This window comes from Syngnathus leptorhynchus, chromosome 7 (genome assembly GCF_054491065.1).
Source record: "Syngnathus leptorhynchus isolate UIUO chromosome 7, UIUO_Slep, whole genome shotgun sequence".
In the NCBI taxonomy this organism is placed as follows: domain Eukaryota; kingdom Metazoa; phylum Chordata; class Actinopteri; order Syngnathiformes; family Syngnathidae; genus Syngnathus; species Syngnathus leptorhynchus.
The window spans coordinates 6,977,163-6,993,342 of NC_141201.1; the positions used below are offsets into that span (position 1 = coordinate 6,977,163).

Consider the following 16,180-nt stretch of genomic DNA (forward strand, 5'->3'; position numbering starts at 1 on the left):
GGATAAGAGTAGTTTCATTTTACAAATAAACTCAAACTCATTTTGATAGCTCACTGAGTCATGATGGAGTCTCAGCGTGAGTCACAGGCTTTGCAAGAGTATCAGATCATGTTTACATAACTTTTATATACTGTATTTGAAAGGAAAAAAATCATACATAAATATTGAAACGTATATTTTGAAATCATAAAAATAAATACAGCTTGTTTCTTTTCAAGATACATTCCATGTCACTTACTTTGCAATTCAATTCGATCAATGTATGTTTTATCTTATCGTGGTTTACAATACATGCTACATGATCAAACTGGGGGTCACACGGCTTAAAATCAATCACAAGGACTGATAAGACAACAAAGCCTATCAGGGCCCACCTTATGTAGTTCAAGCATGACACTCGCATAGAGGGGAAAAAAAAAACCCCTGATGATTGATGAAAAAAATACTTCATGACCTTTGAACTCCTCTGGTTCGTTGCTGTCTGTATCTCAACGCCCCCCATCTCAAAGCTCTCGTACTGTTGAGACATACTCCTTTTACTACACGCAAACATATATGGACACACACACACACACACACACACATACACACACACATAAGGCTATCTGGTGTGTGGAATGTTTGCTCTGTTGGGGTCTAGTTACAATGGGGGCGGGTCACTGGCCATCGATCTCATCTTGGGATCAAAGATCACTATGATGGTAAAGATCAAGTAATGAAATGAAATAAATGTGTGAGGTACTGTACGTTTAAGCCATCATTTAAAACTACTGCCATGCACTTGAAGTGATTTACAGTCATCGCACTGCAAGCCTTTATCACCTGACTTGAGTTGCTCTATTTATCTGAATGAAACACTGTAAGATCAAGTGGATGGACAGATAATGATGGCAGAATAGCAGACGGAAAGCAGACATACATGCATAAGGGCAAGGAATTTATTCTGACAATTTGACTAAAATAAACTGATAGATATGGTTTGTGTGTGTGCGTGTGTGTGTGCATATATATATTTATATATATTTTTTGTGTGTGTTAAGCAATGTATCAACATAATGTCATGTATCTTTTTAATCATGTGCTTTTTTTTCTCCATTAAAAGATAATGAAATAAAGGAGATGGATAATGAGAAGTAAGGAGAGGTGCAGAGAGGACAAAAGTTTTTCCAATAGTTTACACAGTGATTATAAAGGAGACCCCCGCCCCCCCCACCACCGGCCCCACCCGCTCTCCCCTCCCCTAAATTTATTACCCTCCATGTTTCCTCACTCCTTTGCCATCCTCCTCCTCCTTGTTCCCTCCCCTTCTGTTCCCTCCTCCAGACAAAAGCAGAGCTCAGCCTGAGCGTTTAAACAAACCAGAGCCGGCAGTGAAGAGCATACACACACACACACACATGCAATGTCATACAGCTGTGATGTGTAACACAGAATGAGGCTGAGGTAAGTTCACTGCAGCTGTTAGTGAAGATTACCTCATTGCTGTGTTTTATGAGACTTATGAAACATGAGGAGAGTTTATGTGACTCCTTGAGAAACACATGTTGCGTTCTCTTTAGTGCGTTTGGGAATTGTGTCGGAAAAATTTAGAAATACTCTGAATGGAAGACCATACTGCAAATCTTCTGCATCTAAATCTACAGGAACTGTATGCAAAAGGTCATGACTTCCTGTTTTTTCTATTTTGCAATCTTTCAGAAGACTTATCCACACCTGAAGTTCTCTGGAGAAGAGGCGGCTCATGACAGCACTGCAGGAGACATTAACCAGATCAGACCTTGGGCCGTCCCCCTCACCTTGCACCTTGTGTCCGTCAGTCCCCTCCCCTCCAGCCAGTTTCTCAGAAAACTAAAGCCCGACAGTAAACTCCAGACTCAAAGATTTTCATCAGCTGGCTCAATGGAAGCAACAACCCTGGCTGAGATGGGAGACTTGTGTCATCCTCGCTCCTCCAGTCCCGAGGGGGAGACGGTGTGTGAGGCTTTGGCTCGTCATGAAGCCACTCTGAGGGAGGCCATTAGGGAGATCCACATGGATGTCACTGCCTTTAAGTTAAACATGGAGCATCGCCTGGAAGACACGGTCAGCCTGAGTGGGACTCTTGGGCGAGCCATGACTCAGCTTCAGCAGGAGAACCGAGAGCTCAGAACTCAGCTGCAAGCCCTAAGACGACAGGTAGAACTTCTCAGCGGGATGAGCAGTCAAAACGGCAAGAACCACCTCAGTGACATCCAAGCCAATCACCGTGAGGTCAAGGAGGTGATCTGCGGTAAGGCTGAATCTCCCACTCAGAGTGTCAACCAGCCCTGCACCCCGGGGAGCCGCACACAGACCTACAACGGCCAAAGCGGTCACGTCAACGCTACATCCAGCGCTCCAACGTTCTCCACGTCCCCCAACTCCGGCAGTCCCCCCATCGCTTCGAGAGTTTCCGCCATTGTGGCAAGTCCCGTTTCAAGTAACAGCCCGTCCACTGGCCGCTTCTCCAGCCGGGCAACATTTGCAGTCTCCAGCAAAAACAATGTAAGTGACCAAACATTATCATTTGAACACACAAGTATGTTGCAATTAGCACTCAATAATTTGCACATATCAAATCCTAGTGCATGTTTTATGTGACTTCTTCCAGATGTAACTTCAGAGGTTGCTCTGCAATTGAATTGGATTTCATTTTATTTTTGGTCTCTCTACTTCACTTGCTTCCATCTCCAGGGAGTGCCCCTGTGCGTGAACCACTGCTTTATTGCTCTTTGCCATATTTGTACTGGTTGACCACAATTGGGTGAAATAGACAATGTAATATGGATGGCAATTAAACAAACAATACCCTGTAATCCAGTAATTGCAATGCAATTTTCTAAATTGAGAAAGGGCTGCTTTGTGGTGAAGTGGGCAGATTCCAAGTGGAGCTGGGGGTGTTTGTGTTGCGGTTGCACGGATGTGTCAGTGAGGTTAGAAAGCAGCAGTCCACCATACGGACAATGCCAAATGTGATACTGTTGTAAAGTATTGTTAGTGTGATCTGTGAGGTTAGTGGTGTGTTATGCTTTTTGTATTCTTAAATTAGGTAGACTTCAGATTCCAATAAGGGAAGCACAAAATTCTGGAATGTCTTTAGTGGTTTTCTGTTTCATTGTTATGTTGCGTTTGTCAGCTTTTTCCAAACATTTCTATCTTCACCAGATAAACAGCTTCCGTCTAACCAATGTTATCACGCTGCACTCATTCACTACCAGGAAGTCTCATGTGTTAGCAGGTTTGCTTCTTCTTCCTCTGTTGGACACACATTTCACATTCACTTTTTTTTCTAACCTTTTCAAATCATCAACTCTTCAATCACAGTCTAGTGAGAACCCAGTATGTGTCTGACTTTTCCCACTTTTTCTTCCAGTAAAAGTGAATACTGGAGTTAATAGATCTTCCTTTGCGATTTCACAATTCATCTTGCCTGTATTGCTCATCTCCATGGATGGAGTGGAACTGTTTTTCCCAAATGATGCAAGAAGATGGTAACAATACACAATTTAGCTATTTGCGGCACAAAAGTTCAACACTTCATTGTTGTACCATGCTAACTAGGTACACAAGCAAATTTCATTCATTTGGTCTTTTAGGTCGACTGTTGCCTCACTGTAGCCTTTGGTGGCTACATTAGAGGAATGTTATCTGCTGTGGAATCATGTGACCAAAGTAAAACAAAACAAGGCCACCTTTGTTTCCTTGACTCTGCAGGAGATCCCCTGCTGTCGGTCAAAAGTTGCACCGCGTGTGCTCGGCTACTCTCGTCGGAATAGTAGGTTTCATTGAGGGGGTTTCTCAACAAGATTACCACTCTTGCTCTTCCTGTCTGAAAGTGATGTGGATGACGTACGTAGCTGCCGTTCACTTGGCTGTTCAGACAGGTCTGTTAGGCTTGAAAGTTTTACACACAGACTGCAAGCATTCTTTATCATCAATCCAAGGTGAATGTCTGTGCCAAAAGTTATGTGCACAGGCCTGTTTGTCTCTAGCTCACACGCATAAGGGGAACAATTTTTAAATCAACTTGATTCAATGTGTCTAATTGCTGATTTGATAATAATGATGGAGACACATCTCAAAATTGAATAATGAAGCAGGGTGGATGTGAACCCTGCGTTCCCTCTAGAGCCCTGACGTCGAATTCTTGCTGAACCTTGTTTAACTTGACAAAAGTTGTTTGGAAATCAAAGTAAAAACATTTCTGCAGGCATTCTAGAATCTTAGAGTTTTCCAGGAAGAGTGAGAGCTGCAAAGGAAGCAACAATTCTTTATTTTCAGTTCCTTTCAGATACTTTTTTCTTTTGCTTCATCCGTAGTAACTGTTAGATCAGTAGTTAAACGCTCTTGGGAAATTATTTCCCCTCCCCAAATACTATGCATCCATTTAGATTTTTTTTTTCCAGAATACTCTAAATTGATTGAAAATGTACTTGCATTAAGTTTATCCTGCGAACTGATTTCGTCAGCCTGAAAGTAGTATCATACATAATTGTCTTTCATTTGAATTTTTAATGACTCTTTGAAAAACTTCTGTTTATATTATTTACCGCGATTATGAAATGATTCACTACAAATCAATGTTTCTGATATGGTCCAGCACAAAGGTAGTGGAGGGTATTCTGGCTAATTTCTAAAAACATGTCCTGGCCTCCTCACACGCATTACGTCAACTGGGATAGAGTCCAGCCTCGCAGTAACCCCGCAAATGATAAGCTATACATAATGGATGGATATGTGTGCGCAGTGGACAGGGTTTCATTAGCCGAACGTTAAGCGACTCAATGGAAAATCAAGATTAGCTTTCCCAGGTCAGAGGGTTATCTACTGGTCTCAATCAGAAGAGCATTTAGAAGCTCTTGATTTATGGTTTGCTACAAGACTTGCATTATATGTTACATAAGAGCTGAGAGGAAAATGTTGAGCTTGGAGGCAGTTTTTAACTATCCCTTAACCATTAGCTCCATCTCTCACTAATATTACACAACTCTTCTCTCTGATGCTTATCTGCACACAAGCAGCATAAAACTTGTCACTAGCTAGTGGAGAAGACATTGATTATTTTCATGGAAGTTAAATGTACTGATCTCAGGAGAAAAGAAAGAAAATTATTTACTTGGCACTGAGAATGTGTACAGACTCGCCCATATATGGTTTTTGGACTTAATAAGAGGAAGAAGTTGGAAAGCATCTTAAAAAACTCATTCAGTAGGCTACGCCAACCACTTCCAGCCATTCTTGCCAACAGAGATCGGTTAGGATCTGGTCAAACCTAGGCTTTGAATATTTCCGAGACTAGACACACAAACAGGAACGCAATTTCGTCCGTTAGTACTGTTTCTCGTTTTGCGGTTTTGTGCCAGTTAACAGTTGTTCACGGGTAAACTTTTCTGCTTTCCAGCATTGGATCGATTTCCATTCAGTGTGTCGGTGTGAATGGTTGTTTGCCAAATATGATTGTACTCTGCCTTTTACCACAAAATAATCAGGAAAGGTTTTGGGTCACCAGTGACAGGATAAGTGAAGAAGAAAAAAGGGGTGGGTTCTTTGATACAAAAATACATTCATACAGATCTTAGACGTCTTGATTGTGGGTAAAAACGTTCATGTTAATTATTTGACTTATATAACCAAAGCAAACGTTCTGAAGCCTGCAACTGGACCATTCAAGGGAGACAAAGTCAAACTGGGAGACTCTCATGAGATTGTACTCCACCGGTCATCTTTTGAATGACGTAAGACCTACTGACTGTTTTAGTCCTGGACAGGTTCCTCTGCTGAACAGGGAATGAGCAGCAAAGATATTTATCTTCATAAAAAACTGAAATCTGACATTTACAAACTTTCCCTAGAGACTCACTACCCAGTCCCCATATGACTGCTGACCTGGGCCAAAACTCATCCATCCTGTCCATGAGGCCTCCCCTTCCCCCTTCTTTCTGAGATTGGCTGCCTCCAAACATCACTCTCTTTTACGGCTATATATATACTAATGTGTAAAAAGCATTTACTGCCAATTTCAATTCACAAAAAGTCATATCAAGAAAACTCACTCAATGATGGACGTTTGGAAATGTTACAATCAAATTTGAAAGAATTGCACAGCTGAGACTAGTGTGGATGTGTGTATACAAAGGGGGGGGGGGGTAGTGGCGTGGGGTAACAGAGGTATGTGGATACTCCCTGGCTACCCTAGGCTCTCTTAATGACTTCCAGACAATAAGCTGTGTTACCGTCATCATCGCTGTGGAAACAAGTTAATAAATGACCTGCCAGTAGGACACCTTGAATGCCCTCTGGACCCACTACTGCTAGAAAGCATCAATATGTCCAATATCAGAAAGTAATAGTTCAACCTTAATCACTAATTGGAAAAATTAGGAGAAGTATTCAAGTTAAATTAAGAGTCCTACGTTTGCCAAGCGTGAAATAAGACAAGATGTTGTTTTGATCACCTCATTGGGTTACCAGTATGAGCAGTGAAACAGTATCTCTCTAGGATTGTTCGATCAGTGGAGGTCTACGCTCTTTTTACTGTGAATTTGAAGGCATGACTTCTTTTTTGTCATTGGCCAGGCTTACTTGGTAATGAGTGTATTTCACGCTGTTTCTGTTGAGTGATGTACTGGTCAATTAGAGGTGAGAGAAGTGGGGGGTGGGGGGGTGGATCTGACCTTTTCAACAAGTTTCAACAGACTTCTGAAAGTTCCTGCTATTTGGGTTAAGTAAAGAAAAACCCAATTTGTTGTTCAAAACAATCCAACGCCAAAAGTTGCAGGTTGTTTTTCACTTTTATCGTGGCAAAGTTATTGTCATTAGAGTGTCTTTGAACTCAATGTTTTTTTTATGAAGATATCATCAACCAACACAGAGCACATAAACACATACATAATCGTGAACTGGAATGTAAAAGAATTGATAGTTTTCAGAATTTCAGGCAAATAAAAATCTGAAAATAATTGTTTGTCTGTGTGTGTGTATATATATATATATATATATATATATATATATATATATATATATATATATATATATATATATATATATATATATATATATATATATATATATATATATATATATATATTTAGCCCCATGCATTAATACTTTGTGGAGCCAGCCACCTTCCCTGCAATCGCAGCTACGGGGACCCGTTTTATCCAAAATCCGGTAAACCACTGTCAAGGTTAAATCAAGGATCAACTGTGCAGAATGTGTTCGGTAATGCCTCTTCGTACATGTCTTTTCCCGTATGCAGGAGGGTCCCGGTTTGTCATACTTTCCTGATCTCTCAGCTAGCATGTCAGATTCTCCCTCAGCTAACTGCATCATTGCCAGGAACTGAGAATCACAGTGAGTGAAGGCTGGAAGGAGGGAGGTCGACTGCCAAGATAGCCCAGATAGGGGAGTTATGCTCTATTGTTGCCATATGTTAGAGATACTGTGTACTAGTAGGGAGAACAGAATTGGAAAATAAACTCAGTAAGGAGGAGGGAGACACAGAACGAATTGTTCTGCACAAACTATGAACCGACCTACAACACACGATGTAATAATTAATACGAGCATTTTTAGTAGTTCAAGAGCTCTTTGGAGAACTTCATTTTTTTCAGCACATTAAGAGAAAATATTGCCTACAAGCCTAAACTGGTAAAAGTAGCATCTGGAAGGTGTAATGTCATTTAGTTTACGTTTCTGCAACATACATCGATAATAATGATAAAAGTAGCTGAAGCTTGGACCCAGAGCTGCCTCAAAAAAGTAAACATTCATAAACAGCATAACAACTTGAATCTATAATTATGAGACAGTGGCAGATAAGGTACATTATGGGGAATCCCTCATCAGTCTAAGGCTATGCCAACATACTTTAGAGATGAATCACAACAAGCCCGAGCCGGCCCTAACTATGAGCTCTATCAAAAAAAACAAGCTTAAAGTCTTTCATTTAGTAATTTGCTCCACGGAGGATTCGCCAGTCTCATACTGTATGCATTTGCACATATGAAATAACAGTCATAATAATTCTTGCTACAAGACTGCACAGTAAGAGGGCTTCTCCTTTACCAACACAAATATCTGTAGGCAAGAAACTCTCTAAGTTTATGTATCTTGCACATATTTTCCATCTCAATGCAAAGGGTAGCTATAGACATTTTTGATTATAAATTGTAGGTTATAGGAATGTACTTAAAAAAATAAGTGGTGTATCGGATTCCTCTTCACACTCTTTAGAGGAGATTATAAAGCCACGTCCTCATTTCCCTTAATCTGATATGTTTACAGGAGTGTGTGTGTGTGTGTGTGTGTGTGTGTGTGTGTGTGTGTGTGTGTGTGTGTGTGTGTGTGTGTGCGTGTGTGCGTGTACATGAGGTCCTACTTGTGCTTTCACTGCACCGTAATTCAGTGGTGTTGAGGAACCACATTGCTAGAAAATTCAAATCCCCAGAAAAACCTGTCCTGTCACCTCATTTTGGAATGACATTCGCAACCTCAACCAGTTTTGCAAAGTCAGCGATAAAAGTTGCAGAGCTTGAAGCAATGCACTTCTTAACACAAATTCACACGTATACTGTATATTCCGGATGGCTTAAAAAGTCACTGTTAAACAGGCATTGGAACCATTTTCTAACTGGGATCAGGTTTTTTTTATGCAGTCCCCCATGTGTCATACTAAACAAAGAATAATTTGATGAATGATGATCCAGTGGTTAGTATACATCTGCCACACAGTTATGAGGTAGCAGTCCAGGGTGCCTTGTTCCCAAAGTCAGCGAAGCAATGTTTCAGATCACCTTGTGACCATCATGAGAAGAAGCACTTTAAAAATGAGATGGATGGATTACACTTGTCAGATGACACACGAGTTGTGATATTTCCTTCAACAAGGAGCCTAGCTCATCAAACACTCTGCTAACCGCCCCCATGCCTTCACGGAGATACCTGTCACAGCTAAACAATATCCTTTGCCTAAACAGGATGTAACACTCACCATGTACCCTCATACAGCCTGTTTAAACACAAGGGCTTCCTAGTGAGAGCGTTCCCGTAGCAACAGTCACTTGTGTGACTCTTGCAAACAGTTTGCAAAATGTTTGGTCTAAACTGGAGTTTCTCTGAAAGGGATTGATGAAAGTGGTTGAAAGAACATTAACACGAGGTTGGATACATGCAGACTTTGGAACTAAGAGTTTTTGCAGAATATATTGGACTGGGAATTGAATTTTTAGCATGAAGACCACCCGATCCTTCTCTAATTGTAGCTGAAAATAGTCAAGAGTTTTACTGATCGGAGAAAGGGAAGAATATTTGAGGTCATTATGATTCATAAGTATATTTTGAGTCATCTCTGAATGGAGAATACCTTCTCGGTAACACTTCTGGTAAGTGAGTACCACAAACATTCCAAATGTTGGGTCAAAGAGATGATTGTTTGTCATGGAGAAACTGGTTTATTCTGGTGCCATGACAAGTTCTACTTTTAGCGACTTATCAGCAGAAGGCAGACACTGCAAAAGTCTTGCATGTGCCAGTAAGGAGGAACATGAATGAACCAAAAAATAATAATAAAAATAAAAGATTATTATTCAAACCTGGCATTGATAACAAAATGTTCATTTACATAAACACAGAGCACAACTTGTTTAGTTTTGTCATTTGAAAACCATGATGCACGATAAGAAAATGGATAGACCTCATAGGGAAACTGTAATTCTGGAGGAATCTGTAAAATACTCTGACATTTTTCTCCTTCCTTTGGGATGCATTACTGTATTGGAATGACTTATTGTTGAATTTATTGTTGGATAACACTGATATATTTAAAGAACGTGGGGTAGGACTCGATACATGATTTTATTTCTTCCTGCTCCCTTTTGAATTTATGATGAAAATTAATGTGCTTTCTCTTAAATCTTTCCTAGCTTTCTATTACACTATTTTATGTCAATTATTTCCATGTTCACGAAACAAATACATGAGCAATTACAAATGCACAAGCATTTCTGGAAGCATTCCGAAGCAGAATTTTTGAGATATTAAAGTTAGACACCATCCATCTGCTATTTTCTTTTCTAAAACACATTAGTTCTACTCACTCTAGTTATATAATTTCGACAATTCCCATCGTCATGAGAGTAGAATAGTGGCACGCATGACAGGTGCGGTATGGCCTCAGGTGTCCTGTCATTGGTACGTGCCATGTGAACTGTTGCAAAGTATTCTGCTGGCAAATCAGAAGTTCAGATAATGGAAAGAGTTTACAGGAACTGGAGCCGCCCAGCTATCGTGTTTCACTCCTCTGACCTGCATTGGATTTTTGGCAAGCTCCTCTTTCCACAGAACACACATGCAACAATTTGTCTGTTTCCACTTTGCAACCATGTGCCTCTAACTCATTTAAAGATATTTGAGTTTCCCATATTGGTGTCGATGATGTCTTATAAGTACAGTGATTATGCACCTTATGTGTTGCTACTTGGAGGAAACTTGAAGAAGCTGAGTGCTTCAGCGACACTGACGCTTTGATTGTATGCATGGTGACAGCGCAAATCCGGTGGTGAAATGATCTCCGCCAAACACATTTAACTCCACTCTGACAGTTTCAAACATAAGCAGCTGTTCACTTACCTCCCTCATGACTACCTGTGGTTGTACTTCCTGAAAGCCTTTTGAAAAGCTCTTTTATATACTTATGTCATTTTTGACATGGTGTAACCCTGGGAACATATGCACAGCTATCAGTTGGCCTGGCCATTGATTCCTGTATTGCCAAAGTGGTTTATTATCATGTGAATGCCTGACTTAGAGATCCAAGCTCCAAATCATCATTTTAGGTGGCCCACGAAGACAAATTGTGCATGGAATTCATATGTCAATTCCAAAATGTCTAATTGTTTTCACTTTAAAACATATAGAGATATTGGTAGCAATTTTTATTACCATTCATTTTTTTAAATATTTTTTATTTTTAAATATTTGATTTGATTTCAATATTTCATTTTTAAATATTTGAACAGTTTTTATTAGTCTCTGTTTTGAAAACTAGTTATTCGCCAGTTTGTTGTGTAGCCTATGCTATATACGAGACATTCATACATTTATTTGGGTTGACAATTTTAATGGCCCAATGTCTATGATGTGGCCCACGACAAAATAAGTTTGACACCCCTGCTCTACATGTTTCATAAGGAATTCAATGATATCGAAGAGAATCACGTTAGACACATCCGTCATCTTTAATTATATCTATTTTGCACGATTATTAGAAAGCGTCATCATAGTAGGGATGGAACGAAGAACGCAACCACTTAGGAAGGAGCCTGGCACATTCATTGAATGATTAATTCATGTGTTTCATTACCTAAAGCATCTGAATCTAGTAATACACTTTGTATGATCCAAATATGACGCACATACAACATTTTTTCCACATTTCATCCATCAATTATATTCCTGGAAGATTGGAGGTTTACACAAAATCCAAATTGCACTAGTCACTGGTTTGCAATGGAAGTCATTAAAAAAATGTGTTTTAATGCATGTGTGTTCCAGAGTATCGAGCGAGAGGAGCCAATCGAAGTTGACCCGGCCCCGGCACATGCGAGCCTGGAGAACGGACACGCTGCACCAACAGGTACCCACAAGTGTTTCTCATCATGCCATTACATCATGTTCTCCAACTCTAAGATCAAGCACAAAAGTGACGTCATGCCATTAAGTGAGAGGCTTTTAAAAAGAAAAAAAAAAAAGCTTGACTGACTTCATTGCTGAGGATCACTTTACTAAGGGATGTTGAGTGCTAGCCTGTTAAAATAGTTGAGTAATGTTTTTTTGTGGTTCTGGGAGACATTTGTCAAGTCTGGCAGATTAATCCCAGACTATTTCACAGTGATGTCATCACTGTCAGTTCTCTGCTAGTTCTCTCCTATGTTTGGTTTGGTTAGAGAGGCTCAAACATTAACGCTCACTGGACTGAATGATGGGAATGTCAGTTCTAGTCAAGGTTGTTGTTTTCACATTTATTTCCAAATTCCAATTTTTTTTTCACCTGCTTTCACCATACAGAAAATTGTGCCACAATGAATGGGAAGCTAAACATGTACTGTTTGAATGGGGTCACCGATGCATACGGACAAACATTCACAATATTTGCCAGAATCTATCACCATGGATTTCTTTTTTTTAAATGTAATGTTAATTTACTCCAATCAGAACATTCCTTGTTGCCACATGGAAAGATGTCTCCACTCAGAGACTTCCCACATGAACACACAGCCCCAGTCGCCATGCGGATGGCCCACTTCCCCATCACGGCTACCACCAAGACAGCAGAAATCAAGACTTGTCCAGATTCTCCCAGTAGCCCCACATCTTCTAGTTCCCCTCCAATCTCAGAATCCTTCCCGCCCAGCCAATCAACTGCTAGCTCCATTCAGCTTCAACCACGTGCAGAATCCCCGGTTCAACCAGGTGACTCTATGACAACCTTAACCAATATCTACTTTGTAAAACTCCAGACTAAACATTCACTTTGCTTTTAGTATCTTCCATGAAGACGTGGACCACCTCACCTATTCGAACTTCGGGAACTTCGCACCTCCAAGGTGAGGATTGCAGACAGACAGACATGCCCAATGACACCACAGTTACAATTGATATTCATTATGACTATCTTTGCAGAGAAAACGGTTTCACCCTCTGCTAAAACTGTGACTTATGCAGGGTTACCTCAACATGACCGGTTAGTTCAAATGGTTTCATTCATGGTTTAGGTTTGGTTAGTGTAAGACAATCTGTCCCCTGCAGGGATGACAACGTTGTAAGCAAAGAGCGATCTTTCGGGTACGGAGGAGAAAGGAAGAGAGAACTGGTGAGGTCGCAGACTTTGCCAAGAAACATTGGAGCTCAGACTCGACGGTCAGTCTTCGATAGGTTGGACACAGACATCAGTAACAGGTAAAGAAAATGCTTCTGTTTTAGGTTGTGTGAAAATGATGGAAGAGTACTCACGTTTACTTGTTACCTGTACAGTCGCACCAAAGTCGTGGAGTCCAAGCCCAAACTGAAGCGCTCCCAAAGTTTTGGAGTTTCCAGCGCCAGCAGTATCAAACAAATTCTTCTTGAGTGGTGTCGCTCCAAGACCATCGGCTACCAGGTATTGTGCTGTCAATCAGATTTAGCATTTTGAGTGAGAGGAGGGTTTACCCTGGACTGGTCACCACTTATTGATAGGGCATATGTAGACAAACAAAAATTCTATGCACATTTGGCAATCTTGTAAATGACACTATTCTCTGTGGTTTGTAAAATTTAAGACACTTTACAGGGACATTAAGTTCAATGCATATGGAATTCATCCTTTCACTTCCTCCATATTGAAAGTGAAAATGAAACCTAATCTCTGGAACTCTTTGTAGGCGATGTCAATGAGCATGAAAATTTGACTTGCAGCCAGCATGGGATTGGTTCTCACTCAATGACTGTGTGAAGTATATGTTTCCTGTAACTGACTGATGACCTGACGATCCAGGGCTCCAGATGAAGTTTTTTTTTTATATTAGGAGCACAGTGGGCCCATAATGTGAAATTTTACAGGCGCAAGTAGATTTAGGGAAACACACCTTAAAACACACCTTATACATAAGTAAACATACATCCCACTCTTTTTCTCTGCTGACACATGAGATGAACTGTAGCGCAGATGTTTGTCAGCAATTCAAAATATTCAACAATAGTTATATTATTATTTTCAATTTAGTTGCATTGTCTCATATTTCGGATAGGCTCTTGCTCACCTGTGTCCTTGAACAAGGATAAACAATTTAAAAAAAAAAGATGGCTGGAGGTATACTAGTTTGAAAATCTCTCGGTGAATGCTATAAACTTAATGTTAATGTGTTAAGTTAATATGCAGTGCACAAAAGTGAAAGTGTTTGGATACATGTGTGTGTTTTGTAACTGTGTGTTTCTGGGGTTACGGAGTTTGAAGCATTTGAGGTCATGGCTAAGTGTTTTGACACATTTTGCTACACTGTTACCCGGCAGCCTGTGCCAGCTGCTCCATGTGGCTTTCGTTATCGTCAAATCGGCGTAGCCACGACTCTTATGGCTAAGAGGAAACACTCTATTGTTCATATGATGACCTGACATGTTCCATTTCACTCAAGCATAGACAGTATTTTCACTCGAGACAAGTCTGCAATCAGTTAGCGTTCACTGCGAAGAATCATGCACATTGGAGTTGAACTTATACACATGAAAGGGGTTTCCTTTGTCCTTACGGAAAATGTGGGCTTTCTCAAATAGATGGGTCCAGTAATTCAAATTTATGAACTGTTGAATGAAATAGCCTGATGGTGCCTTTTTTATAAAATCATAAATTGTTGGACATTTAGAATTTGTATGTACTTAATTCATTCTGTAACGCTGCTTGGGTTCCAAATCTCAAAACTTTCCTTTGATACAGCGTACTAATTGGTTATATGCTCAAACTGTCATCGTTCGTAGAAATAATACTTTTTCCTTTTTGTTTAAGTTACATATTAATGTTTCTAATTGTCAGTGTAAAGTGTAAAGAGAGGTTTACCATAATTTCATTAAAAGATGTGTGGCAAACACGTAGGGATGGAACAGGAAATAGTTTGTGGACCAAAAGGAGTTATTTCAACAGGCAGCATAAAAACTGGTGAAATTAATTTGCAGCCAGTGTCAATTGTCATTACCAGTTCTGGTAGTAACATCCACTTTTCCTTTCTGTCACTAGTAACAATTTGTGATGGCATGGGGAAAAAAAAAAAAGCAACACAATAGACTACATCTGCGGTTTTGTCTTTGAATAGCCATTAAAAATGAAACACACACAATGAAGATGAAAGCAGAGCAGAAACGTGACATCTATCATATTAATGTGAAAGTGGGGAGAGTTTTATGGCCCAACTGTTGTCTTCTTTTATCTTCCATTGTCTGTCTTAAATAAGTCTTGGGTTTTTTTTTTTTTTAGTCGTGTTGTGCACACACTTGCAAAAAACCTTAGCAAGCTTCCTTTTCATCTCCTCTGTTCTGCAGAACATAGATATTCAGAACTTCTCATCCAGTTGGAGCGACGGCATGGCTTTTTGTGCTCTGGTCCACTCCTTTTTTCCCACCGAGTTTGACTACGAATCATTGTCACCGGACAACCGCAAGGAGAACTTTGAACTGGCTTTTGGGACGGCAGAGTGAGTATATAAATAACAGTAATCGTAACACCGCCGCATTCATTCGTTCATTTTGAGAAAAAAAAAAAACAAGCCATGCAAACTTGGATTAAACGTATCACTCACGCCACTAAAATACACAGCAACATGTTTTTTTCAGCTGTGCAGCAAATGTAAACTCAAATAGATTGTAGGATTACCAGCTTCTAATAATGCTCTGTCTTTTTCTGCCTTTGCCTGCAGATTGAAAGCTGGCTGCGACCGGCTAATCGAAGTGGATGACATGATGATTATGGGTCGTAAACCAGATCCAATGTGTGTATTCACCTACGTTCAGTCCCTCTACAACCACCTGCGCAAGTTTGAGTGACACTCAACCACGGCCATATTGGTGGCGTGACCTTTTCCTTTCATAGCCACTGAGGAACATAAAAGCATTTCCTCTCTGACCAGGAAAAAATTGCAAAATAATTCAAGACTGGGCTGCCCTCGTGTGGTAAATTGGAAAACATTTGTTCCCGTTTGGGAGGACTAAGCTTTTAATAGTGTTTGTGTGTGCGTCCTTGTGTAGCTGTTATCCAAATCAATGAAGACACCACATTATTGAATTTGTTGACTATATTTAGTTTGTATAAGTATTTGTTGTTTGTAAACTTTTTTTATTCCCACATGATGAGTATGTTAACCTTTGACACTGCACCAGAAGAGATACAATTTGCAGGATCAGTGAAAATTTGATATGTACGTAGGTATTCAAAATATTAAAAAGCATATGAAACTGAGTGTTTGTAAAATTAGACTGAATGGTGTCTTTTATTTACACACTGTATGCTTGGATATTGAGACATGAACATTTATTAAAACCATCAACTGTGAGCTGAAAGGCTTTTACATTTTCATTTTCGATGCTACTTAATAAAATAAAATTATTATTTTTTTTCAGTGGACTGTACTGTGTACTTTGT

General features: G+C 39.9%; 1 protein-coding gene across 1 annotated transcript; it reads left to right on the plus strand.

Annotated features, from left to right (window-relative positions):
• Positions 1-1,366: 1,366 nt before the first annotated feature.
• smtnl2 (smoothelin like 2) lies at positions 1,367-16,157 on the plus strand. Its single transcript, XM_085917142.1, has 10 exons — positions 1,367-1,443; positions 1,699-2,523; positions 11,572-11,653; positions 12,232-12,489; positions 12,561-12,623; positions 12,700-12,760; positions 12,826-12,975; positions 13,051-13,174; positions 15,085-15,236; positions 15,459-16,157. Exons 2-10 carry the CDS (start codon positions 1,900-1,902, stop codon positions 15,583-15,585), a joined length of 1,641 nt encoding a protein of 546 aa, XP_085773268.1. The 5' UTR covers positions 1,367-1,443; positions 1,699-1,899; the 3' UTR covers positions 15,586-16,157.
• The last annotated feature ends 23 nt before the right edge of the window (positions 16,158-16,180 follow it).

Coding starts and splice junctions, on each gene's coding strand:
- smtnl2 (XM_085917142.1), top strand. CDS start 1,900: ATGGAAGCAACAACCCTGGCTGAGATGGGAGACTTGTGTCATCCTCGC. Junction 12,490..12,560: donor AGAATCCCCGGTTCAACCAG/GTGACTCTATGA, acceptor CTTTGCTTTTAG/TATCTTCCATGAAGACGTGG. Junction 13,175..15,084: donor CCAAGACCATCGGCTACCAG/GTATTGTGCTGT, acceptor TCTGTTCTGCAG/AACATAGATATTCAGAACTT.